This window comes from Lutjanus erythropterus, chromosome 14, assembly GCF_056507025.1.
Source record: "Lutjanus erythropterus isolate fLutEry1 chromosome 14, fLutEry1.hap2, whole genome shotgun sequence".
Taxonomy (NCBI): Eukaryota; Metazoa; Chordata; class Actinopteri; order Lutjaniformes; family Lutjanidae; genus Lutjanus; species Lutjanus erythropterus.
In genome coordinates, this window is record NC_139330.1 from 2,097,984 (window position 1) to 2,120,622 (window position 22,639).

The window sequence follows — 22,639 nt, forward strand, 5'->3', positions numbered from 1 at the left end:
TGCACTTTCGCCAGTTACCTGGAAAGTTGGGTAGCTCACATGATTGTTTTACCAGCCACTTTTATTACCATTGTTCTTTTGGCTGATGAGTGAATGAAATCTACCAGATATTTGTATATCTTACCGGCATTTGGCAGGTGCTAATTTTGTGTTCTGCATGAAAAATAATGCATGTTTTGTAATGCCATCAACTGTTATTTATTTGATTTTGATTATTATTTGATATTGAGTCGTGTTTGCCAGAGTTTGTGTGTAGAGAAGGTATTTTTACATTTTGAAATGTAGAGTCGGTATTTATTCAAGAAATGTGGTTTTGAGCTGAAAATAAACTATAGTGTGATTTAGGAGTGTTGATGTGTTAAAGGGACAGTTCACCCTAAAATCAAGAACATGTTTTTCCCCTAGCTTGTAGTGCTGTTTATCCATCTAGACAGTTTTGGTGTGAGTTGCAGACGTTTGGAGATATGGGCCGCCTGTGATGCTAAAAGCACCAAGAAAAAACATTTTAAAAATTCAGAACTTTTGTCTCTTTTCCAGAAATCATGACCCAGTTGCTCAAGATAATCCACAGACCTTAAAGTGAGCAGTTTCAGAAAGTAGTTCCGGTAGATTGTACTGCAGAAAGAAAGTAGTTTCTACATGAAGCTGCTCACAAAAAGGTGAATTAAATTGAGCAACGAGGTCATGATTTCTGGAAAGAGACCTTGCTGTTGAGTTTTTTAAATTTATTTCATTGGTGCTTTTAGCACCTCAAGTGAGTGCCATCTAACCTCATTATATTGAAGAGAAGGCAGACATCTCTACAACTGATATCTTCAAAACTCTGTTAAAAATGCTTGTCAGCGATTGTAAAAAGCTATAAAATGCATATTATTCAAATCTGATTATGTGCATTATGTCAAGTATCTCATGTTGCCTCTTAAAGGCCTCAGTTTTTTGTCATTTCCACCATTTGAGAAGCAGTTTTTTCACTCGAACGTGAAAATAACCAGCCTATATAATTATTTATTACGCCTGCCAAAAATTGCTGCTGTGCCGGAGTCCATGCTGAAATCCTCTTGTGAACTGTGCACTAAAATCAAATGCCTGAAAAACCTCCCGAATACACCCGAGACCCGCTTGAAGTTGAAGCCTTGTCTGAAAAGAGAAGGAAAAAAAAGAAAAGAAAAATCTTGAATTCTCGTGTTTTTGTTGCAGCTTAAACCGTATCTCTCCAAGGTCGGACAGTGAGACTGTGGGAGGCTGTTTGTGTTAAAAGCAGGATGGCTTGTATTTCCTCTCCTTCCTCCTCCTCCTCCTCCTCCTCCACCTCCTCCTCCTCCCCCTCTTTCTCTCTTTCACCACAAGCAAGAGCTATCTAGGAAAAAAAAAGGCTTTTTATCGCTGATGGCTAATAGTCATAAATTTGTATTAAATATGTCCTCTATCGATTGGCCTTGTCGGATGAATACAATTAAAGAGACGGCACTGAGTGCTTCCCACCTGGGAGGGGAGGATGGAGGGATTAAAAGAGGGGAGGGATGGATGGAAGAGGAGTGGGAGGAAAACAAGGAGGGAAAGAAGTGGGAGGGAGTGAAAGAATAGACGGGCAAAAGGGTTTTTGGCAGCAGCTCGGCTTCTTCGGTCGAGTCGCAGCTTGTCCACATGTTGCCATAAATGTGTGTGTGTGTGTGTGTGTGTGTGTGTGTGTGGGCGGTTAGGGTGTGTGTGGCTGTTTGTATTTTAGTGATTCATCTTCTTCTTTCCTCCTTGATTCCCCCCTCACCTCTCCATCTCCTTTCTGTTTCATCGCCGAGTCGTCGGGAAGAAAAGAGGCAGTGAAAGAGACGAGGACGGAGAGAAAAAGATGGAATGTGGAGAAGAGAAAAGAGGGATTGAGCAAAGAGGAAAGGAGACAGAGACACAGGGAGGACAGCCACCTGTATGCAATGTTGATGGACAGATGGAGGGATGAAACCAACTGGGCGGAGGAGGGATTAGATGAAGAGAGGAAGCAAAGAGCTCTGTGTGTGTGTGTGTGTGTGTGTGTGTGTGTGTGTGTGTGTGTGTGTGTGTGTGTGTGTGTGTGTGTGTGGGCCTCCGGCCAGCTGAGGTGTTTGCTTGGCTCAGAGTGATCTCCCACTGTGGTCACTGCAAGACACACACACACACACAGATACACACACACTGATGATGACTGAATTGTCCTGCTTGGCAGCTGTTGCAGGTCCCTGCAGATCACTCAATACCCGACTGGCTTTGTGTATAAATGTGTGTGTGTATGTGTGTGTGTGTGTGTGTGTGTCTTCAGTGACCACCAACCTCTTGCTTGTGGCAGTAAAGAAAATCTGCTTCCTCTCAGTGTGTGCTCTTGTCTCATCAGGGATTTGAGACATGAGCATGTGCGTGCGTGTGTGTGTGTGTGTGTCCAGGAAAAATAAAGCACATGTATTTTTAGTAATAATTAAAATGACCTTTTCTGTTTTATACTTTAGACTGATTTTATCCATACCCACATTTTTTGAACTGAATAGTTAATTGAGTATATCAAGGTTTGTTTTCTAAATGATTAAATTTTGTGCTAGAAAAATCTTTATAGTTTGGCTGCACATTTTCAATTATTCTCTATAATTTCATTTGATTCTAAGGTCTTTTGAACTTTGACCACAGGACACTAAAACCCTCCAGTTCAGAAAGTTCTGATAAAAACAAATAACTCAAACTGTTTAACAAAAACCAACCACTGCATCTGAAATCACATTCTTTGAATTACATACCCAAAGTGTATACTATTGTTGAACATGCAGTACTTTTGTGTAAATGAACAGTAGTATATATCTTTATGGAGACTCTGTTCAGCACATCACTGCCTTCCTTAATTTAAATTGAAGGGTTATTTACATTCTTGGTCTTAAGACTTCTGAAGATCCCAGTTTCGACAACATTTGTCCTTGGTCTCAGACAAAGAGGACTCAGGATTTTATTTCCGAGACCTCAAGACCACAACTGTGGAGATGTAACTAAATTACCTGTGCAATGTCTGATTTCTGTGTTAATCATTAGATGTAAAGCTGACTGTTTGAAATTTCATTTTTGTCACCGGCTGTCGTCGCTAACAGCTATCCCTTCTGGTTCGGTCCGGTCCAGTCTGGTCTGGTCTTGGTCTCGCCCTGCCTTGGTCTCGGTCTTGACACTCTGGTCTTAGTCATGAGTTGGTCTTGGTTTAGGTGATGGAGATTACAACATACTTTTCTGATTGAATTCATTTGTTGATGCCAGTACGAGGTTTTGTCGTCACTGATTATATTTAGTTTTAACATCCTCCTACTATCTTTTTCAAGCATTCAGCTGTTATTTTATAACCACTGAGTGGTCAAGATTGAACTTTTAAATTTAACTGACTAGAAGTTGGTGAGTTCTTTGACTCTGACTCAAGCGACCACATCAGTATTCACAGATGTAGCTGAGCTGCTTCGGTTCAGCCTGTCTTCAGTTCTGTCTGTTGTTGGTTTGAACCATTCAGATCATTGACTGCCACCTATTTAAAACAAGGTTATTGCTTCATGATGGTGTCTGTGGATCCTTTGTTTTAACTGAGGGCTCACAGTTAATCTGACCTCACTGTGAGGATTTTCTGCATTCAGTTCAGCGTGAGGGTTTGATGTCAAAGATGTGTTTGTTCACGGACTGGACACTTCCAGTGCCAACTGGACCACGACCTGAAATAATCAGACATTCAGACTCAAAACAAGCCTACAGTGGTGGGTGTGAGTTGTCCAGTTTTCAGGTCAGTTTGAGTGATGGATCTATTGTGCATATTGGTGCACATTTTCATACAGTCAAGGCATTCTTAGAATTGCACTCAGTTTTACACACCTCCCAACTTCTTTGTTGAAAACCATGTTGCAACACCATTCCCTCATAATGCCTGTAATAACATCACCCAGAATGATATCTTAAATATCTAGATGACCCCATCAGATGCAAACACCATTGAACATTAATGACATGAAGGAATGAAGCTTCTGCACTTGTCAAAGATGTTGAGTCGCTCCGTCGACGGTTTAGAATTCAGTGTGACTGCAGGGCAAGGCTGGTTTGAGTGATAGATCCATGAGTTTGAAGGCTTATCAGACTCTAAAACAAAACAAAAGTAATCTAACCCAGAATGTGTGCTTGCTTGCATATATTTGATTGGCCAACACAGTAAATTGCCAAGTGATGTTGCTTGGCTCTGCGGCAAAAGTTGACGAATGTTGAGGGTTGAGGTTTCATTGAAATGAATGAATTGTCATGCAGTACTGAAGTCGGTCTGAACATGCACTATGATATTTTTAACTATTGCACGTCTGCTTGCTGCCATGCACTCAACTGTATCCTCATCAAATCTTAGTACTTACTTCCAAAAATAAAGGGAAACAACCTGGATAACTCAAAGCAAATAGGGGAGAGTCGCAGTTAATTTAACATATTACAGTTGTGACAGGTACTTTTTCTTTTGCTATGTAAATGTCATGTCAACATCCCTGTGAAATATAAAACCGGATTCATCCACTCTGCAGGAAATGTCGTCTGGAAAACCAGTTTATCACAAATTATGTAAAAATTATGGTACAAGGGTTTTTTGTTAGTTTTTTTTAAATTGTGGAGCTAAAATTCACACAGTTGTCTGCATGTATCTGTCCTTTGTCAGTTTGCATAGTTTTCACATGTCATGCGTGCTAGTTTTGGTCTGTAAGGAACGTTGTAGCGTGGGCACGACCAGCGGCTTGTTTGAAACACAGGATCAGTGTACAGTCACATGGGGTCTGAATGGTGAACCTGAGCCAAGCCACAAAACAGTGATGGAAATCATATCACATCCTTACAGGTTTAGTAGTAATCAGCTGTTAAATAATACTACTAATAATACACAAGTTCAGGTATCGGAGTCAGTATTGGGAGTTGAGACTCACATGTCCTTCAGATGTAACATCAGACATTTTTTAGTACTTTTAGTTTAGTTCCTCAGGACTTGTTTTCTTTAATGAAAAACTTAAAGTGGTTTATGACAGCAGACACATGTAGGTCATTTACATGAAGATATTAAACATGCAGATTAAAAAAAGAAAAATCTCTGAAAAATGTTAACAGTGTGGCGACTCTCCTCTATGTAAACTATGAGTTTTTTAAAGGACATAATCAATCAAATGTCTGCATGAGTCCTGCAGTCACGGCAACGTCCTGAAATGACCACAGAAAGTCTGATTAAGGGTCACCAATCTGCAACAGATTAGGAGTTGAAAGAAGCATTCTGGGTTTCAAGTAGACATCCACAAGCTGAGTCATTCAGCATTGTGTGTGTGTGTGTGTGTGTGTGTGTGTGTGTGTGTGTGTGTGTGTGTGTGTGTGTGTCAGGACCAAGTTTTCTCTTTCAAACCCCATTCTCTCTCTCTGCCTGTCTGTCTCTCTCTCTCTCTCTCTGCTCACATAAGTGTTGTAATTTGGATGCTCTGTAATTTCACTGTGGTGGTTTAGGGTTAAGTGGAGGCTGTCCCTGCCATCATGAGTGCCGGTCTTCCAAATGGACACACACACTCACTCGTACACACATGCACACACACTGGAATCATTGCTACAGTGCGCTTGGATGCTTCTACAAAGCCCGGTCCATTTAATTACATTTATAAACACAGTTTAAAGGCCCTGGCTGTGTCATTAGAGCACACTTTACGAGATACATTACTGTGTGTGTGTGTGTGTGTGTGTGTGTGTGAGTGTGAGTGTGACTGAGTGTGAGTGAGTGTGTGTGAGAGAGAGAGAGAGTGAGTGTGTATTTGTGTGTGTATGTGACAAAGAGAAAGAAAAGGAAACTTTGTCACATGGCAGCTATAACGGGTGGTTGGATGGACACGGACACACAAACACACACACACACACACACGAGTAGATTACTAGTGAGAGAGTTGCAGATAGCACAGTCTGTAGCTCAGCAGGGGTTCCAAACACAGAGACAGAAGGTATTGATATATCCCGCACACACACACACACACACACACACACACACACACACACACACACACACACACACACACACACACACACACAGGGACAGACGGTATTGATATTTTTGCTCATCAGTCTAGAGTGTATGGCTGTTCAGCAGGACCACACAGATACGCACACGGAGTGTCACACACACATCCATGCACACGCAGCATGTAATCAGACAGACTCAATAATCCATTGTTGTTTTTGGTAATTCAAATGCGTTCATAGTTCTTTCTTCCATAAAAATACCAGATCGTTATTGTCAGGTCTTGAGGATTTTATTTGCAAAAGTTGTTTGGAGCTATTTTAAGTTCAACTAATCTGGGTTTTACCAGTATATTTTTGTGCTTTTTACCTTGATATTCAACTCTAAAGTCGATCAAACTGCTTCCTTTTAAAAATGAAAAGGTGTTTCCAAAGTTGCTTCACTTTGCAGAACTTTATTTTGTTGCAAAAACTAGCTGGCACTCTCATGGCTTTGCAGTTTGCAGTCAGTATGTTAACATTAGGGGTGAGAATCTGTTTGCACCTCGTGATTCAATTCAATTCTGATTCAGAGGACTACGATGCTGCAACTAACAATTATTTCCATCATAAATAAATCTGTTGATTGTTTTCTCAATTAGTAGATTAGTTGTTTGGTCTATAAAATGTCAAAGTGGTGAAAAATGTCAACCAGTGTTTCCCAAAGCCCAAACTGATGTCCTCACATGTCTTGTTTTACCCACAAACCAAAGATATTCAGTTCAGAGGAGTAAAGAAACCAGAAAATATTCACATTTAAGAAGATGAAGTCAGAGAATTTTGACTCTTTTTCTTTAAAAAATTGCTCAAACTGATTAATCGATTATCAAAATTGCTGCAGATTAATTTAATAAGGTAATAAAAATCCATTATTAGATTAATTGTTGCAGCTCTAGATGCAGTTATAAAATGATTAGCGATGCATCTTGATGTATCAAGATTTTTTTTTCCCCCACAGTGTCATTTGTTTAGTTAGACACAAGTTGCGTACAGTGTGGCTCTTGTGCAGGTCGGTCTCTTTTCCCTTCAATTTTATTGGAGCCAAAATGTGTCCACATGCTTTTAAAGGAAGAGGTTTACAGCTGTAGTTGCTCACACTCAGCCGTCCTCACCAAAACGCAAGAAGAAGCCAAGTTTAGAACGTAAACACGACGCACGCGCTGACATCCGATCAGTTCAGCCCAGTTTTTCAAAATTATTACAGGTGATCATAATGTTGAGAATTGTTTTTTAAGTTTCCAATCATTGACTTTTCTGCATCGATTCATTATCTCCCAGCAGAGAATCACACTGCATCTAAGAACTGATTTTTTTTTCTCACACCCTCATTAACAAGATGTAAAGTATTCAGATTATGATCATGATCTTTGAATATCCTGTTTATTACCTCTGCCAATGAGGTTATGGTTTCTGTGCTGTTTGTTAACAGGATTCTTGAAAATTACTTGGCTGATTTTCATGAAACTTGGTGGAAGGTTGTAGCATGAGCCAAGGAAGAAATCAGTAAATTTTGGAGTGGATCCGAATCACTGGATGAAATGTAATATTTTTCAGTTTTGTTTATATTGCATTAGTCCTTGGTGGAGGTCTGCACTTCAAGTCTGTTTGTTGTCTAGCATTGCTTGGTTGTAGAAAAATAGACAGTAGATAAAGAAGTTAGATCTTACAAACAGTGGTAAATGGAGGCATGTCTAAGAGCCCAGTTAAACTGGAGCCTCATACTGTCTTCGAATTGGACTACAGTTAGTCATATGAGGTTGTGAATACCATCAGCAGGGAGGTGTTCTCCGTTAGATGTGCTACCTGCTCAGCTCATCTCTGCTGAAAATAAAACCAAAATTTGAAAATATTATTAGAAGATGTTTTTTTTGGAAACCTGTAAAAATGAGACGGCCACATCTTAAGTTAGTTTATGTCAGTAAAGTGCTCGCTAACTAACTTAGTAATGTATATTGATCCCTTGCTGGCTAGTTAGCTTTTATTTTGCTAATATTAGCTGACTTAAGATGTGACTAAATATCACTTTTATAGGTCCCTCAGTGAGCTGCTAAAAGCTTAGCTCAAAGCATATCTACACACAGGAAACAAGGAAAGAAAAAGGTTCCTCTGGGTATCAGGACTGTGTCAAATGTTTATTTAAGCAGAAACAGTGGTGTGTTGAACACCTGAAAAAGCATTCTTGATGCTGCTCTCTGTTTTACGCATATAAAATTATAGATTGTCAAACTGAACTTTGTTGAACAGCATGTTGCGACACTGTTTCCTCATAATGCAATCTAATAACATCACCTAGGACGGTTTCTTGAACACCTAGACGAGGCCAAAGTCCAGCAGATAAAAAGACAGCTGAACATTAATGAGATGAGCGTATGAAGCCTCTCCATTTGTCAAAGATGTGGAGTCGTTCCTTCAACAAACAGTTCAGAATGCAGCGTGATGGCAGGACAAGAATCCTGGACTCTCTTCCTTATTCATATATTGTTGTTTGTGTAGTTTGATTATGATCACAAAACCATCCTTTGCATCAGGATTGGCACACTCTTTCTGTAAGAGGAAGTTGCTTTGATCTAGCCGGCGACTTGTAGCCAGTAATAGAGGCTGATTTCCTTCCAAGCGGAGCGCTGCCTTTTTGAGCAATTGCAGTCATGTTGTTATGTGACTGCGTCGCTCCCTTCAGTGAGCGGACAGGACACCAGCTGCCACTGTTTGCATTCCAATTGTTCGCTGTCCAGTTAGCAAGAAAGCTTGAGCACAGAGGGGGAAAATAATTGGGGGAGAGGAGGATAGAGCAGATCCTTTCTTTCTGGACCACACTGGAAGTGGTTGTAGAATTTAGCCCAGTACTTTGGCATGATGGTTTATGATGCCAAAATAGCAAATATAAGAATTTAATAGGATGCCACTCAAGTATGCAACGCTGTTCTTAGTTTTGTTGGTATCCTGGATTTCATAACAGCTTTGTTTTTGAACTTGAACACCATGCATTTTTGAGTTTAACCAACAGAGTTTTGAAATGGTTTCATATATATGCCCAAAGGGTCACTGAATTCCCCCAGCTCCAACAAGAACATGCAGTTCTGAATTTAAAACATGAAAAGAGCCATAATTAGGGCAACAAGTTCTTCACATGACAACAATGATATGGTTTAGTGCTTTTGGGCAGTATAAATGACTGTTGGGATGGAGGCAGAAAGCCACAAGTGTTGCATTTAAGTGGGTGATGATGAGGGAGGACAGCAGGGAGGAAGGCTGGCTCATGACAGTGGAGCCGGTAATGTCCATGTCCTGCAGAAACCATTTAAAACTCATTTCTACTGGTGTGGTTTGCTCCCGGAGCCCTGACAGAGTTTTTATTTAAGTAGCACAGTGTATCAGTTACAGTGCAGTGTATGGTGAGAGTCAGGAGATATGTGGGTATCTGAGTGATGATCAGCAGCAGCTCCATGTCTCACTGAAGATACATATGGATTATATAAGAAGGAGAAGGAGGGCAAAGGCCAAACAGACATGATCACATTATCACACAATCATTATATTCATATAGTTTAACCCATTTCCCCAACATAATTACTGTCAAATGTGAGCATGAGATTATTGCCCATATGACATTAAGTGAATTCCTTGTAATTTGTCTTATTTTAAAGGAGAATTACAACAATTTAAGTGGGATTTTATTCTGATTTTGATGAAGCGAGTAGGGAAAAAACATTGCATTTGCCCTTTAACTACTGGATTCACAGGTGAAATGAATACTCATTGTAGTATTGTAGTCCATATGACATATTGTAGTCTAATTTCTGTTAAAATGCCTTATTTTAAAGGAATATTACAACAATTTCAGTGGAATTTCATTCTGTTTGTGACTAAGCATGAAAATATATTTGCACTTGTTCTTTTGGTACCTTAAACCATCATTCTGCTTCTACTGCTGCTTATATTTTAACAATAAAAATGGTGGAAATTCTCTTTCTTTCCGACTCCATGGAGAGGTCAGAGGTCGGGTTAATGCACAGGAAGTGTGCACCCAAGTTGGCCAAGATTATGTTTGTTTTTTGCTCGAGCACACACTGCTAACTTCAGGAAAGTTTCTTAAACCTGTCATGTTCTTTATAACAAACATTTATTTGATTACTGTGAGAATAAATATGCAACTATATGCCTTCAGACATTCAGTGCAGTTTGATAGAAGAGTGAAATCCTGGTGAAATGTCCAGGTAGCCCTTTAAGGTAAAGCAGGAGGTGATCAGGGGTGAGCGGTGATGCCCAGATGTAAATATAAGCAGCAGATCCTGAAAGCCTGAGGCTCAGATAGAAATCCCAAATTGTATTAAGGGACATTGTCCCTCACTCCCAGTATGCGTACCTAATCCTGTTTCGGCAATGTTCCATTACCTCAATTACTATCATCTCACCCAGAGGTGGACCCAGCCAAGGACACCACCGGAGAGCCAACGATGGGTGGAAAGAGAGGGGGGACAGGAGGGAGGGAGGGAGGGAGGGAGGGAGGGCTGTAAAGGAGTCAGTCATATGTAGTACAAAGAAAGTACAATGGAAGAGAAGTGGCGGGATGAAGAGGGAGGATGAAGAGATAAAAGGGAGGAAGTTATAGAGAGAAATTATCACAAGGGATGAATAATGAAAGGAGAACAAATTGAGAATGCTGAGATGGAAAAAATTTATGTAAGGCCAGTAAGATAGTGGTAGGTCTGTCTGTTCTCGCTGGGAGCCAAGACCTGGCATCCATTTTTGTCTCCCAGCTGGTCAGAGAGGGATGTAATGGTGGCAATCCAGCTAATTTACAGGACAGAATGACTGGCTGAAGAACAGACAGTCATGCAGGCTGACGCTCTGAGGTGGATTCATTAAAGGGAATTTCTATAATGTGAATGTGTCTCTGGCTTTATGTGCCTGCAGCCTTAAATGTACACTGCTTCCATATAGAACCACAAACAGGCCCTGATGTACCCCAGACAGACAGGGACAGACAGTTCTGTACATGGTGTCTTTGTATGCAGACATATTCCAGACATGCTCACTAGAAATCAAAATGACAACCATTCGATTTTTGCTTTTCTGCAGCTTGTGCAGCCTACACAGACGTACTGTATGTGTGGATGTTCATGGGCACAAGTGATTGACGAAATTAATGCAGACATTTGTGGACGCTTGTGGACAGTCAGCCTCCAGTACTTCTGTCAGCTTCTACCATACAAGAACTCTTTTAGACCACGTGAAGAAGATCTTTCTCATTGAAACTTTTAAGCAGAAAATGCACTTTTTAGGTGCATCGTTTGTGCTGTTATGACCTGCTGGATGGGGGTTTGATGCATGAAGGCTCTGGCATTTTCACACTGTTTTATTATGACATGTACTCTGTTAATGTCTATTGTAGCATTTCCAAACTTCCTAAAATAGGTCGCAGATCTGTTTTTACTGGGTCGTCACTTGGCAGAGTAAAATGCACACCACTTTTCCTCAAATACGTGCTATTTGAGGAAAGAGAAACCAAATGTTCCTGGGAATGTCAATCCTCTAATGACATCCAACACAAGGAACAAGAACTTTATAACACTAGCAAAATACAGCGGCGAGGAATGTAACACCTCACCTTTGACTCCAAATTGTATGCTGCGATTAAGATATAAAAGAGTCAAGATAGAGAAAACAAAGAGAAAAGGGGGTGCAAAACAAGACCAGAAAAAGAAAATAAAAGCTTCACAAGCTGATGCAGCGAAATGTTCCAAACTCAGCATCTTGTTTTTGATAAAGGTAAGGATGAAGGTAAAGAATGAGTGCTAGAAGTTGATGGAAATGATTAGACAGGTATGCTTGCTTAGCCTACAGCGTCAACAAAGCAAAAAAAACACATGTATGTCCAGTATAACAGGTTATGAGCTAAAGTGGGCTGAGGCATGAAATTCACAAAATGAAAATACATTATGTCACTACAGTATTTTAGTACACAGCCTCATTTTGATCCATTCCCTTTTGTCTTGTTGAAGTTAGGACCTGAGGAAACACTGATCAACATTTTTCACCATTTTCTGACATTTCAAAACAAACAACTATTAATCGATTAATCAAGAAAATAATCGACCGATTAGTAGACTGAAGATAATTGTTAGTTGCAGCCCCATAGATATGTCCTGATTGTATGCATACTACATGCACCAATAAGTAAAAAAAGTAAAAAGAAATAAATTATTAACTAAATTCCACTGAAATCCTCACTGTAACTGCAAAGCAAGGGGACAAAAGAAAAGCATTACAAGACAGTTGACATGAGACATTTTTAAGTCAAGGATATTTTAAAGAAAAATTCATTTAGTGCAGCAAAAAATAAATGATATCAAATAAAAAGTTCAAAGTTTTTCTTTAACACATGTTAATGCTCAGCGAGTGTCCATTGATTTGATCTGATGCATTTAAAAATGTGCTCGATGCTTCCAGTACATTTCGAACCTGAACACAAATCCCCCTTTTTTTCTGGACGTACAGTGAGTCTCGTCAGTTTGGTGCACTCGCTTTATTCAGCTCCTTTGACAGCCATTGGATCAGAGTGCTACACTTCCTTTTGAGAGGGATGGAGAGAGCCAGGGGAAGCGCGCGCACGCACACGCACACACACACACACACACACACACACACACACACACACACACACACACACACACACACACACACAAAGGAGTCGTGAAACATGAGCCAAGCTGCCTCACTGCCTCCCTCTCCCATCTAGCACCACATAAGTGTCCAGGCAATGCCCTTGGCTTAATAGGGCTTAATGCCTGTGCTTGTCACTGTAGCATGGCTGGTATTGAGTGTTAGGACATTTCTGAAACGTGCGTGTGTGTTCTCTGGAGTCTCACTAGTGGCTGTATGGCTTTGACATTTACCCCAGGTAAAGAACCGGATGCTATTATTTACCCCTGCCTCCCTCCCTCCTCTCTTCTCCTGCTGTATCCAGACTTCAAAGTTGCTGCAGGTATTTGTCACCTCCGTCCAAACTTAAACCAGAGGCATTACTTCTCCCATCTCATCTCTTTCTGTCCCCCTCTCTGACTCTATCTATCTTCATCTCCCGTTCTCCATTCCGCTTTCTCTCTTCATTTTTCTACCTCCCAGTGGTGGAGAGTTTGCCTAATGAAGTGGCTGATGGGAGTATATTACAGAGAGACAGAGTGGAGCGGTCGCCTACTCTAAAATCCATTAACCTTACAGTTTCAATCAGCGTGCAGACAAGTCTGAGCTACGAGTCAAAGAGGAGCGCGTTAGCTTAAGAGTTACACTACTGAGCTTTGCACTTGTTTTTGCTCAATATTTTGCTCAAATCTTTGTCTGAAAACACAAATCCCTCTCATGCTGTGTTATCATTGTGCTGTCAACATTTTACAGTTTTAAACAAGCTTCATTTTCATCAGCTGGCAGTATTTTCCTGGCTGAAGAAGATTAGTTAAGTCAGGTAGCACAAAAATCTGCACCCTGCATGTATGCAGCTGCAGTGGGCCTCCTTTATTCTGTCAGTATATCAGTTTTCATGCATGTATAAATAACTGAATCCCATCAGATGCTAGATGACCAGATGAGAGTAACAAAGAGATTAGAGTAACATAATTTGTTATTAATATTGTGAAGATCAGTTACAGATTCTGAGGATGATATGAAGCACAGGCGACAGGTGTGTTACACTCACTTAATTGTCTTTGAAGCAGCTAAGATTGTCATTAAACTGTAGAAACCTGAACATTTTTTTCGATATCATCACAAATTACTGTCCTCTCTGTCATCTGGTTTAAACAGATTGAATGACATCAACTGTTTTATAATAACATGATTTATAATCAGTGCAACAGACGAGTGAAGACACATCAATAAAACTCTGACATACTTAACAAAAATAACTAAAGGCAGGAATTACAGCCTATATAACTGATTTAATCAGAATATTTTCACAGATTCATACATCGTTCATTCAGCTGTTCATTAACAGCTATAATGTTTAATTTTCAGGACAAATAGGACAGAATTCAAGAGTCGGACGTCCTGAATTTTTCAGGATGCCTGCTCAGCCTGTCGGGTGCTTATACATTTTAAGAATAGAACAGAATAGAATATCTTTATTGCCATTACACAAGCACAACAAGATCACTGTCTTTGTTTGCGACTTTTGATGTAATAAATAAGAATATAAACAGCAGAATAAAACAGTAATAAACAGAAAAATAAAACTGCATAACAATAAAAGAGATAAAATAAAATAGTGATAAACTGACAATAAAATAAGAGCAGTAGAAACAGTAGAAACAGTAGAAACAGTGCAACAACTCAGATGTGTTGGTTGCAGTACAGATATGATAACACAACATGAATGAATATGTGCGTTAATCTCTGAGATGTAAACTTATTGATCACAGCAGATCTGTAGATACAGGTATTGAACACAGTAAAACTGGGGGGATATACCTGTATACCTTCGTTAGCTTCCTGCAGTAAAGAGTGACTTTTTGAATATATTTTAAATGGGCTGAAAAGCCTAAAATTATCCTGTAAGAAATTTTATTGATCTGCCTCTCATCCTGTTCATAATCCTGCGACTTCTCAGATTTACTTTGTGACCCCATGAGGGGGTCCTGACCCCAATTTGTGAGCTATTGTAGTAAAAACCATGTGCACCTTTAAGAGGAGGGAAGGGGGGCTCCCAGGAGTATTTATACAGAAAACAACAAATTTATCTTCTGTGGTTAGTTAGCTAACTATTTTCCCCACTACAATACCCCTGAGAGGAATCTCTTAGGGTGCACCAATTTCATTTTGAAGTTATTCAATTTCTAGACCATCATTTTGACTTTGAAATGATGCTGATAGGTTGTTCTGCATCACTTGAAAATATACAGAAAATAATCTGAACGCTGCATTTCTGTGATCAAGTTCAGTTTGCATCATATAATTTGTGCCTTTGTGTTTATCAGTTTAATTTATTGTCTGCAAAAAATCCCAAACTTTGCAATGCAATCAAAAGAAACCCTTTTTAACATTGCTATAAATTAAAAAAAAGAAAAAAAGAAAAGAAAATACAGTATAAAAACAACACTTTCCAAAGGGAAATAGTGCTGAGATATTAAGCCTTTAGTTTGTGTGTAAAAAAAATGCAGATATCAGCTTGTCATCGTATTAAGAGAGATGTTTTATTAAAAGCTACTGTACAGAAATGTGACTTCATTTACAGTAAAAGATCACACTCCATCCTGTCAAAGGGACTGCCTCCATGCTGGATTAATGATGGTTGCCATATGAGATATGTTTACAGGAAGGATAACCCGTCCTCTGATTCAGCCAAAGGGGGGAAAAAGTGCAGCGTTATTGTCAGTACTGTCAGTGTCCAGGATTAAAGTGGCTCAACCAGAGGAAAAAAAGATGAATAAATAAATGAAGCCTCCCTGGTCCTGATAATGCAAATGATATTCACAGGTTAGATCCTATGCAGGTGGCCACAATTAGTGGTAATTTGTGCCGATTTTAATGATCCATAATTTAGCTGCCTTTCCAAACTGTTGGTCATGTGGGATAAGTGTGTGTGTGTGTGTGTGTGTGTGTGTGTGTGTGTGTGTGTGTGTGCGCGCATAGAAAAAGAGATGGGGAGAAAATGAGAGACGGTCAAAAAGAAGGAAAATGAAAGAAGGGGAAGAATGTTCCCCTGCAGACAGACAGACAGACAGACAGACAGGACCCCCATCTGCACACAGGCACTCCAACACATTCACAACTCTAGTTTTGTCAATTTAAATTTGTGTTTGGGTTTATGTTTAAGTCCCATAGCGTGAGGAAAATTGCATCTCTTTTGAACACATGCACACACTCCAACAAGCACAAACACAAATGTTCCCTTTGCAGATTTATGTTGAATACATGTGTTTTTTTCACCATAACCTCTTTGACTCCCTCTTTCTGGCTATTAGAAGTAAATTGCGACGTGTGGATGTATAAAAGCTTCCATGTAAACCGTGACATCCTTTTAGTATCACCGCTAATTTGTCATATTCGTTCTGCCGGTAATTAGCAGGTGATACATCCCAATTTGTGTCTATTTTTACAACCCACTTTACCTGTTTACATGTTAACGGGATGTTTTGCAATTTATTGTCCAGACACGTTACAGCAAAATAGCTTTTTACCCCCCAAAAAAGTCATCGGAGATAATTAGCATCAATATCACGACCCCTAGAATGACACCTGTTTATTTATTCTGATTTTGCAATAATATTACAGCATGTTCCAGTTTATTATGTGTGGCAACTTTTGACATTTTTGGATGTTGATATAATTGTTGTTATCCCATAAATAATGTTTTTTTTTTTTCATTACCTAAAAGGTAACTTTGCATTTTCAGTGAGCCCGACTGATACTGGATTTTTGGGGCTGATACAGATGTTAGAGTAAAAACAATCTATTATCTATATATTGGCTGATATTCTTTATACAGAATATATAATACACATTGAAATGATCCTGTAAAAATGGTAAAGTGGTAAAGATATGTAATGGAGGCAGGGTATGTCACAGTTAAACACACACTTATTGTTAAAAATGATATTAGGTCACTGAAACAGTAAACTTTCACTGGGATTTTTAATAAATATATAAATAACAAAAGACGAATAGTGCAAGATATATGTACATATTAAACCTGAATAAAGAATAAGTATCAAATATATATAAAATGAAATTTGGGTGCTCGAAAATAAAATGGTTGATCTAAAGAAGAAATGTAAATTATATCAACAAAACTTTATTATTAGATGGTAAAACCATGGTAAAAGTTTGAGTTGGGCTCACACATTTATCGCAGTAAGTTTCCTTTTTTGTTGTTTGTTTGTTTTACACTGTACTCTTTGGAACTGTGAGTTTTGTTTTGTTTCCTACACTAACTAAAGCATTTGCAGAGTGGCACTCCTGCACAGCAGCAATTTACCCCTAAATATTTCAGTTTGTTTTGTAGATTTTTGACCATTGTTGGTCACAAGAATGTTGTAAGGCCTCAAAGGTAGAGTCAGTAGGATGTTTCTTAGCTGTTCTTAAATGCATCAGGGTTAGTAAAGTGTCCCAAGCACAGCAAAACAATCAATAAGCACAAACTGTGACACGGACGTCTGAGCTTCGTGTACATTTATGTGTCTGTCCGTTTGTGTGTTTGTGTATGATATCTCTGCTTGTTCACTTCGTCAGACGCCGCCACGCTGCACCGTGCTCAGCAGTGGAGGGCTCTGAACGGCAGCGATGGGGGTTCGTCTGTCATCTAATCTTGTAAACGAGCTGATGGCCGTCCGTTCGGTTCCCTAATGAGATTACACATGCACTGCGGGTCCCACCACAGGTCATCATCGCCGAGGCCATTCAAAGGCAATTATTGCTTTAAATGTTCCTCTCGTCGCCGTCTCAAAGTGACTCTGCGTGCTTCGTTGAGGGAAGAAGCTTGCAGGCAGAGCAAAGGAGTTGTTTTTCCTCTTCAGTTGGAGCCTAAATGTTTTTACACTCCTACTGTTTTACTTTCCTCAGGCGGCTGGGGTGTTCTGTCTGCGTGAATGGAGAGAATGTGTGTGTGTTTGTCTGTGGTGGCACTATGAACAGCACGTAACAGAATATGACTTTAAAATACAGTGTACTCATCAGTCTGAACCTTTTCTCACCTATATTAGAAAAAAAATCCTGGTTTGTCAGATATTTTCATGTATTTATGCAGCTGCTAAAGGAAGCAGTAATTCAAAGGTCTAAAGGATTCTTCTCTGTTGCCTCTCCTGCATGTGTGTGTATGTGTGTTTGTCAGCGGGCCTCTGTTTTGGTAGATCAGTGGGAAGTGCTGGTCCGCCGGGATAGCCCTGTTTCTTTGTTCTGCTGCTGACAATGGAGGACTCACAGTCAGTCTAAAGGGAGAAATTATGTCCCAGAGCAGTCTGGGAGAAGAACAAATGCATACACACACGCACACACAAACTCACTTCTCACATGCTACTCATGTGGGGCATGACCTCAATAAGAGCTACTGTTGTATTTGCAAAGCCCTCAACACCATGTGCCGACCACTTTTAAGAGCTGTAACAGTTAGGCCTAAGGTTCAAATAAAAGAGGTTGGTTCAGGCAAGTTGAAAATAGTTGGATTTCATGCTGCACTGTTTATGTACAAACTGTGTGAAGGTTTCCAAATGAACAGCAGTGCAGCATTTGGAGATCCTGAATTTTTCTTTCAAGTAAATCGAAATGTTTAAAGGAGAAACCTTTAATATACTTACTATAATAAATCATAAAATGATCATGATATGTCATCAGATATTAAGGAAGCATGTGAAGTTGCTCCAGCCGGAGTGTCCTCCTCTGAAATTTATTTTTCCAGCCAATATTATATATATTTTTTATTTGCAATATTGCACACGTCTTGCACTCCTGCAGTGTTCCTGCAACCAGATTGAGCTTAACCATAGACCGTATATTAAATAGGATTTCAACCTATTTAATAAAGCATCTATGGCTCCAACTCGCTATTTGGACTGCTGTACTTAGTTTGCATGTGCAATTGCTACATATTTCTCCCTTAACAGACTTAAAAGTCCAAATGCACTGAAAGTGATAATTGACGTACATCAATTGTTTTTACCTTTATGTTGCACTGCAGGCATTAGATCTGAAATGCTTACACCACAGAACCAGCAGTATTTTCGGAAAAGCAATTCAATTTCTGTCTCTCTTTATTTGTTTAGTATTATTTTCAATAATTTTTCTTCAATAAAATATTGTCCTTCAGACAATATATTTGGCAGCGAGGAGGCCTAGGAGATAAAGAGAAGACAATGGACAATGCATCGTAGCTTATAATAATAAAGCGCAGTGACTTTTCATAGGGGAGACAAGTGTACAACACAGATCTGTCTGTCTGTCACTGTTAACAGAGACTCCAGTCTGCAGTGTAGTTCAGACTTCACTGATAAACCCCAGAACTGTACAGTAACATTAGGATTTATGACCAGAAAAAGGCTTTATATCACGTCGACTCTTCTGGCCATATTCACACGCTCCTTTGTGTTCGTTCCTTTTATAAAATTCCTTTTTAGCTGTCACCAAGCAGGTACTGCAGCTGCAGGAAAAGGCTATGGTCCTCAACTGATGCTCCAAAATTGAAACAAAGTTGGAGTAGGGGCTTCTAGGCAGTTTGAAGCACCTCAAAAGGCTTTTTGTGTGCGTTCAGCTGTTTTAAACAACAGGTGTACTTCAAAAGACACTCATCTGAGGCTTTCAGTGCATTTGAGCCTCTAATGTTTAACAGATTCAACATAAAGTCTGGATATTGCTAAAGGTGTTCAGTTAAATTCTTCCTAACCCGGTTCTTTCTCTTCTGTCCCAACAGGTAAGGAGGAGCCGACCACCTACACCTGCACTACATGTAAGCAGTCGTACGGCAGCGCCTGGTTCCTGCTGCAGCACGCTCAGAATACCCACGGCTTCCGTATCTACCTGGAAAGTGAACATGGCAGCCCTCTCACCCCACGCATGGGTGGGCCTTCCTCCCTGGGCGGGGGTGCAGACTGCCCATCTCAGCCTCCTCTCCACGGCCTCCATCTGCCTCCTGACGCGAGCCCCTTCAACCTCCTCCGCATCCCCGGCTCGGGATCAGGTGGAAGGGACAGTGTCGGAACAGGGGGAGGAGTCGGTGCCGGTGGTGCCATCGGTGGGGGCCATCATCAGCGTTTCCCTCCCACGCCACCCCTCTTCAGCCCCCCTCCAAGGAACCACCTGGACCCCCACCACCTGAGCCCAGAAGAGCTGGCGCTGGCAGCCCACCACCCGAGTGCCTTTGACAGGGTGCTGCGCCTCAATCCTCCTCTGCCCCTGGACCCCCCTCCGACAATGGACTTCTCACGGCGGCTACGGGAGCTGGCGGGCAACACCTCAGGGTCCACTCCCCCGCTTTCCCCCAGCCGGCCGAGCCCCATGCAGCGGTTGCTCCACCCATTCCAGACAGGAGGAGGAAGCGGGAGCGCGGGAGGTGCAGGGGGCAGCAAACCTCCATATCTTGCCACCCCACCACCTCTTCCAGGCTCCATGCAGTCACCTGTGGGATCTCAGACCACTCCTACCACCCCTCTTCCCTCAGCAGGGGCAACACCCTCCTCCACCACCCCCCTGAAATCAAAGTGTTGTGAGTTTTGTGGCAAGGCCTTCAAGTTTCAGAGTAATCTAATAGTGCACCGGCGCAGCCACACAGGAGAGAAGCCGTACAAATGTCACCTGTGCGACCATGCTTGCACACAGGCAAGCAAACTGAAACGCCACATGAAGACACACATGCACAAATCCTCCTCGCCAAACACGGGCAAGTCAGAAGACGGGCTCTCGACGGCCTCCTCTCCGGAGCCTGGCACCAGTGAGCACATGGGTAGCGCGAGCAACGCTCTGAAGTCAGTGGTGGCCAAGCTGAAAAGTGAGAACAACCGCATGCTACGTGAGAACGGGGAGGAGGAGGAAGAGGAAGAGGAGGAGGAAGAAGAGGAAGAGGAGGAGGAAGAAGAGGAGGAGGAGGAGGAAGAGGAGGGAGAGGAGGACGAGGAGCAGAATGGAGAGAGGGCAGCCAGAAGAAACAACAACAGCTATCACTTTGGGTTGAACCTGGAAGCAGCTCGTCAGCACGAAAACAACGGCGGCATAGGAAGTCGACTGGGAGGAGTCGCCGACGAGGGGTCCATCCCGCGCTCGCTGCCGGAGGTGATGCAGGGGATGGGCCTGGCTGCCAGCATGCAGCACTTCAGCGAAGCCCTCAACGCGCACAAACGGAACGCCATGGCCCAGGAGAATCACCTGCACCACCACCTCAACCGAGACCATCACCACAATCGTGAGATGTGCGACGGGGAGTCGGTGTTGGAAACAGATCGCGGGGAGGAGGGCTCCGTCTCGACAGTCAACGGGCGGGGAGCGTCCCCTAACGAATCTGCCTCTGTTGGCCTCTCTAAGAAACTGCTTCTCGGTAGCCCCAGCCCACTCAGTACTTTCTCCAAACGCATCAAGCTGGAAAAGGAGTTTGACCTGCCCACTCCCACAATCCCCAACACGGAGAACGTCTATTCCCAGTGGCTGGCTGGCTACGCTGCCTCCCGACAACTCAAGGACCCTTTTCTGAACTTTGGGGATTCCAGACAATCGCCCTTTGCCTCTTCGTCCGAGCATTCTTCAGAGAACGGCAGCCTGCGTTTCTCGACCCCTCCGGGGGAGCTGGATGGTGGGATGTCAGGCCGCAGCGGCACAGGCAGCGGGGGCAGCACACCACACCTCGGGGGTCCTGGTCGGCCCAGCTCCAAGGACGGCCGGAGGAGTGATACCTGTGAGTTTTGCGGCAAGGTGTTCAAGAACTGCAGTAACCTGACAGTGCACCGGCGCAGCCACACAGGGGAGAGACCGTACAAGTGTGAGCTGTGCAACTATGCTTGTGCCCAGAGCTCCAAACTTACTCGCCACATGAAGACCCACGGTCAGGTGGGCAAAGACGTGTACAAGTGTGAAATTTGTCAGATGCCCTTCAGTGTCTACAGCACCTTGGAGAAACACATGAAAAAATGGCACAGTGACCGTCCTTTGAGTACCGAAATAAAGTCAGAGTAGAAGGCCGAACTATGGGACCTTTTCCCCGCAGCTATGTCCGCCATTAGTCCCCTGTTTATTCCCAGCCCCTTGTAGATTTGCCCCAACCCTAACACTCAACTTTCGCCAGTCTGGCGGAAGCTCAAGACCATGTGCTCTGCACCAGCACACCCCGTTTCCATTACCCATTGAATGCATGATCTGTATCGGGGCAATACTCTTGCATTGACGCAAAACTTCGAGCCTTTCTCTTGTGCAATAATTTACATGTTGTGTACTATTTTCTTTTTTGAGTTTTCCTTTTCCATTTTTAAGAATTAGTCAGCATGCATAGTATGTTTTTGCTAATCAAAAAAAGAAAAGAACTTGTCCCTGGTTGGTTAGTTGTTGAGTAAATGTGTTGCTGTTTTTCTCTTGTTCTGTTTTTTTCTTTTTATTCTTCAAAAAGAGAAAAGACAAGAAAGATACACCATGCTGCATACATTCTGTAACACATATCATGTACAGTTTTGTTTTGTAACATGGAAAAGTGAACAGTCTTTGATTTGACCCTCTTCTTGCAACCCTGGAAATGCACTTATCCTGATCTTTCTAAAAGACGCCATGTTCACACAGGGTTAAAAAGAACAACAAAAAAAAGAAAAAAAAGAAAAACGAATCATTGCATTGGCTTGATGACTAAACTGAGAGTAACGACAGCCTTCAAATTTCTTTCAAAAAGACAAGGGTGTGCTTAGAATTCAATTTGTACTATCATTTGGTAGAAAAAGAAAGAGTGCCTTTGATATCTCAAGACTGCATTGGCCATAATCTTATCTGGTATAAGTTTGGGGTCACATTAGACGAAGCTAGAAGGTTTAAGCCACCCAGGGAAGGTCCTTGCATCAAGCACCTGACTGCTCAAACGGACTGTGACAACTCATGATGAAAGATCAGAGAGTTCTTGTTAATCATCATTTAGCTACCTATTACATGTTCAATAGGC

General features: G+C 41.6%; 1 protein-coding gene across 2 annotated transcripts in view; it reads left to right on the forward strand.

Moving 5' to 3' along the window:
* Window positions 1-22,193, forward strand: part of bcl11aa (BCL11 transcription factor A a) — a 71,436-nt gene extending 49,243 nt beyond the window's left edge. For both annotated transcript variants that reach the window (XM_084735417.1, XM_084735418.1), the window contains exon 3: window positions 19,427-22,193. In XM_084735417.1, coding sequence (XP_084591543.1) covers window positions 19,427-21,675 — 2,249 coding nt within the window. In that variant the 3' untranslated portion in view covers window positions 21,676-22,193. The remainder of the gene's footprint in view (window positions 1-19,426) is intronic.
* The last annotated feature ends 446 nt before the right edge of the window (window positions 22,194-22,639 follow it).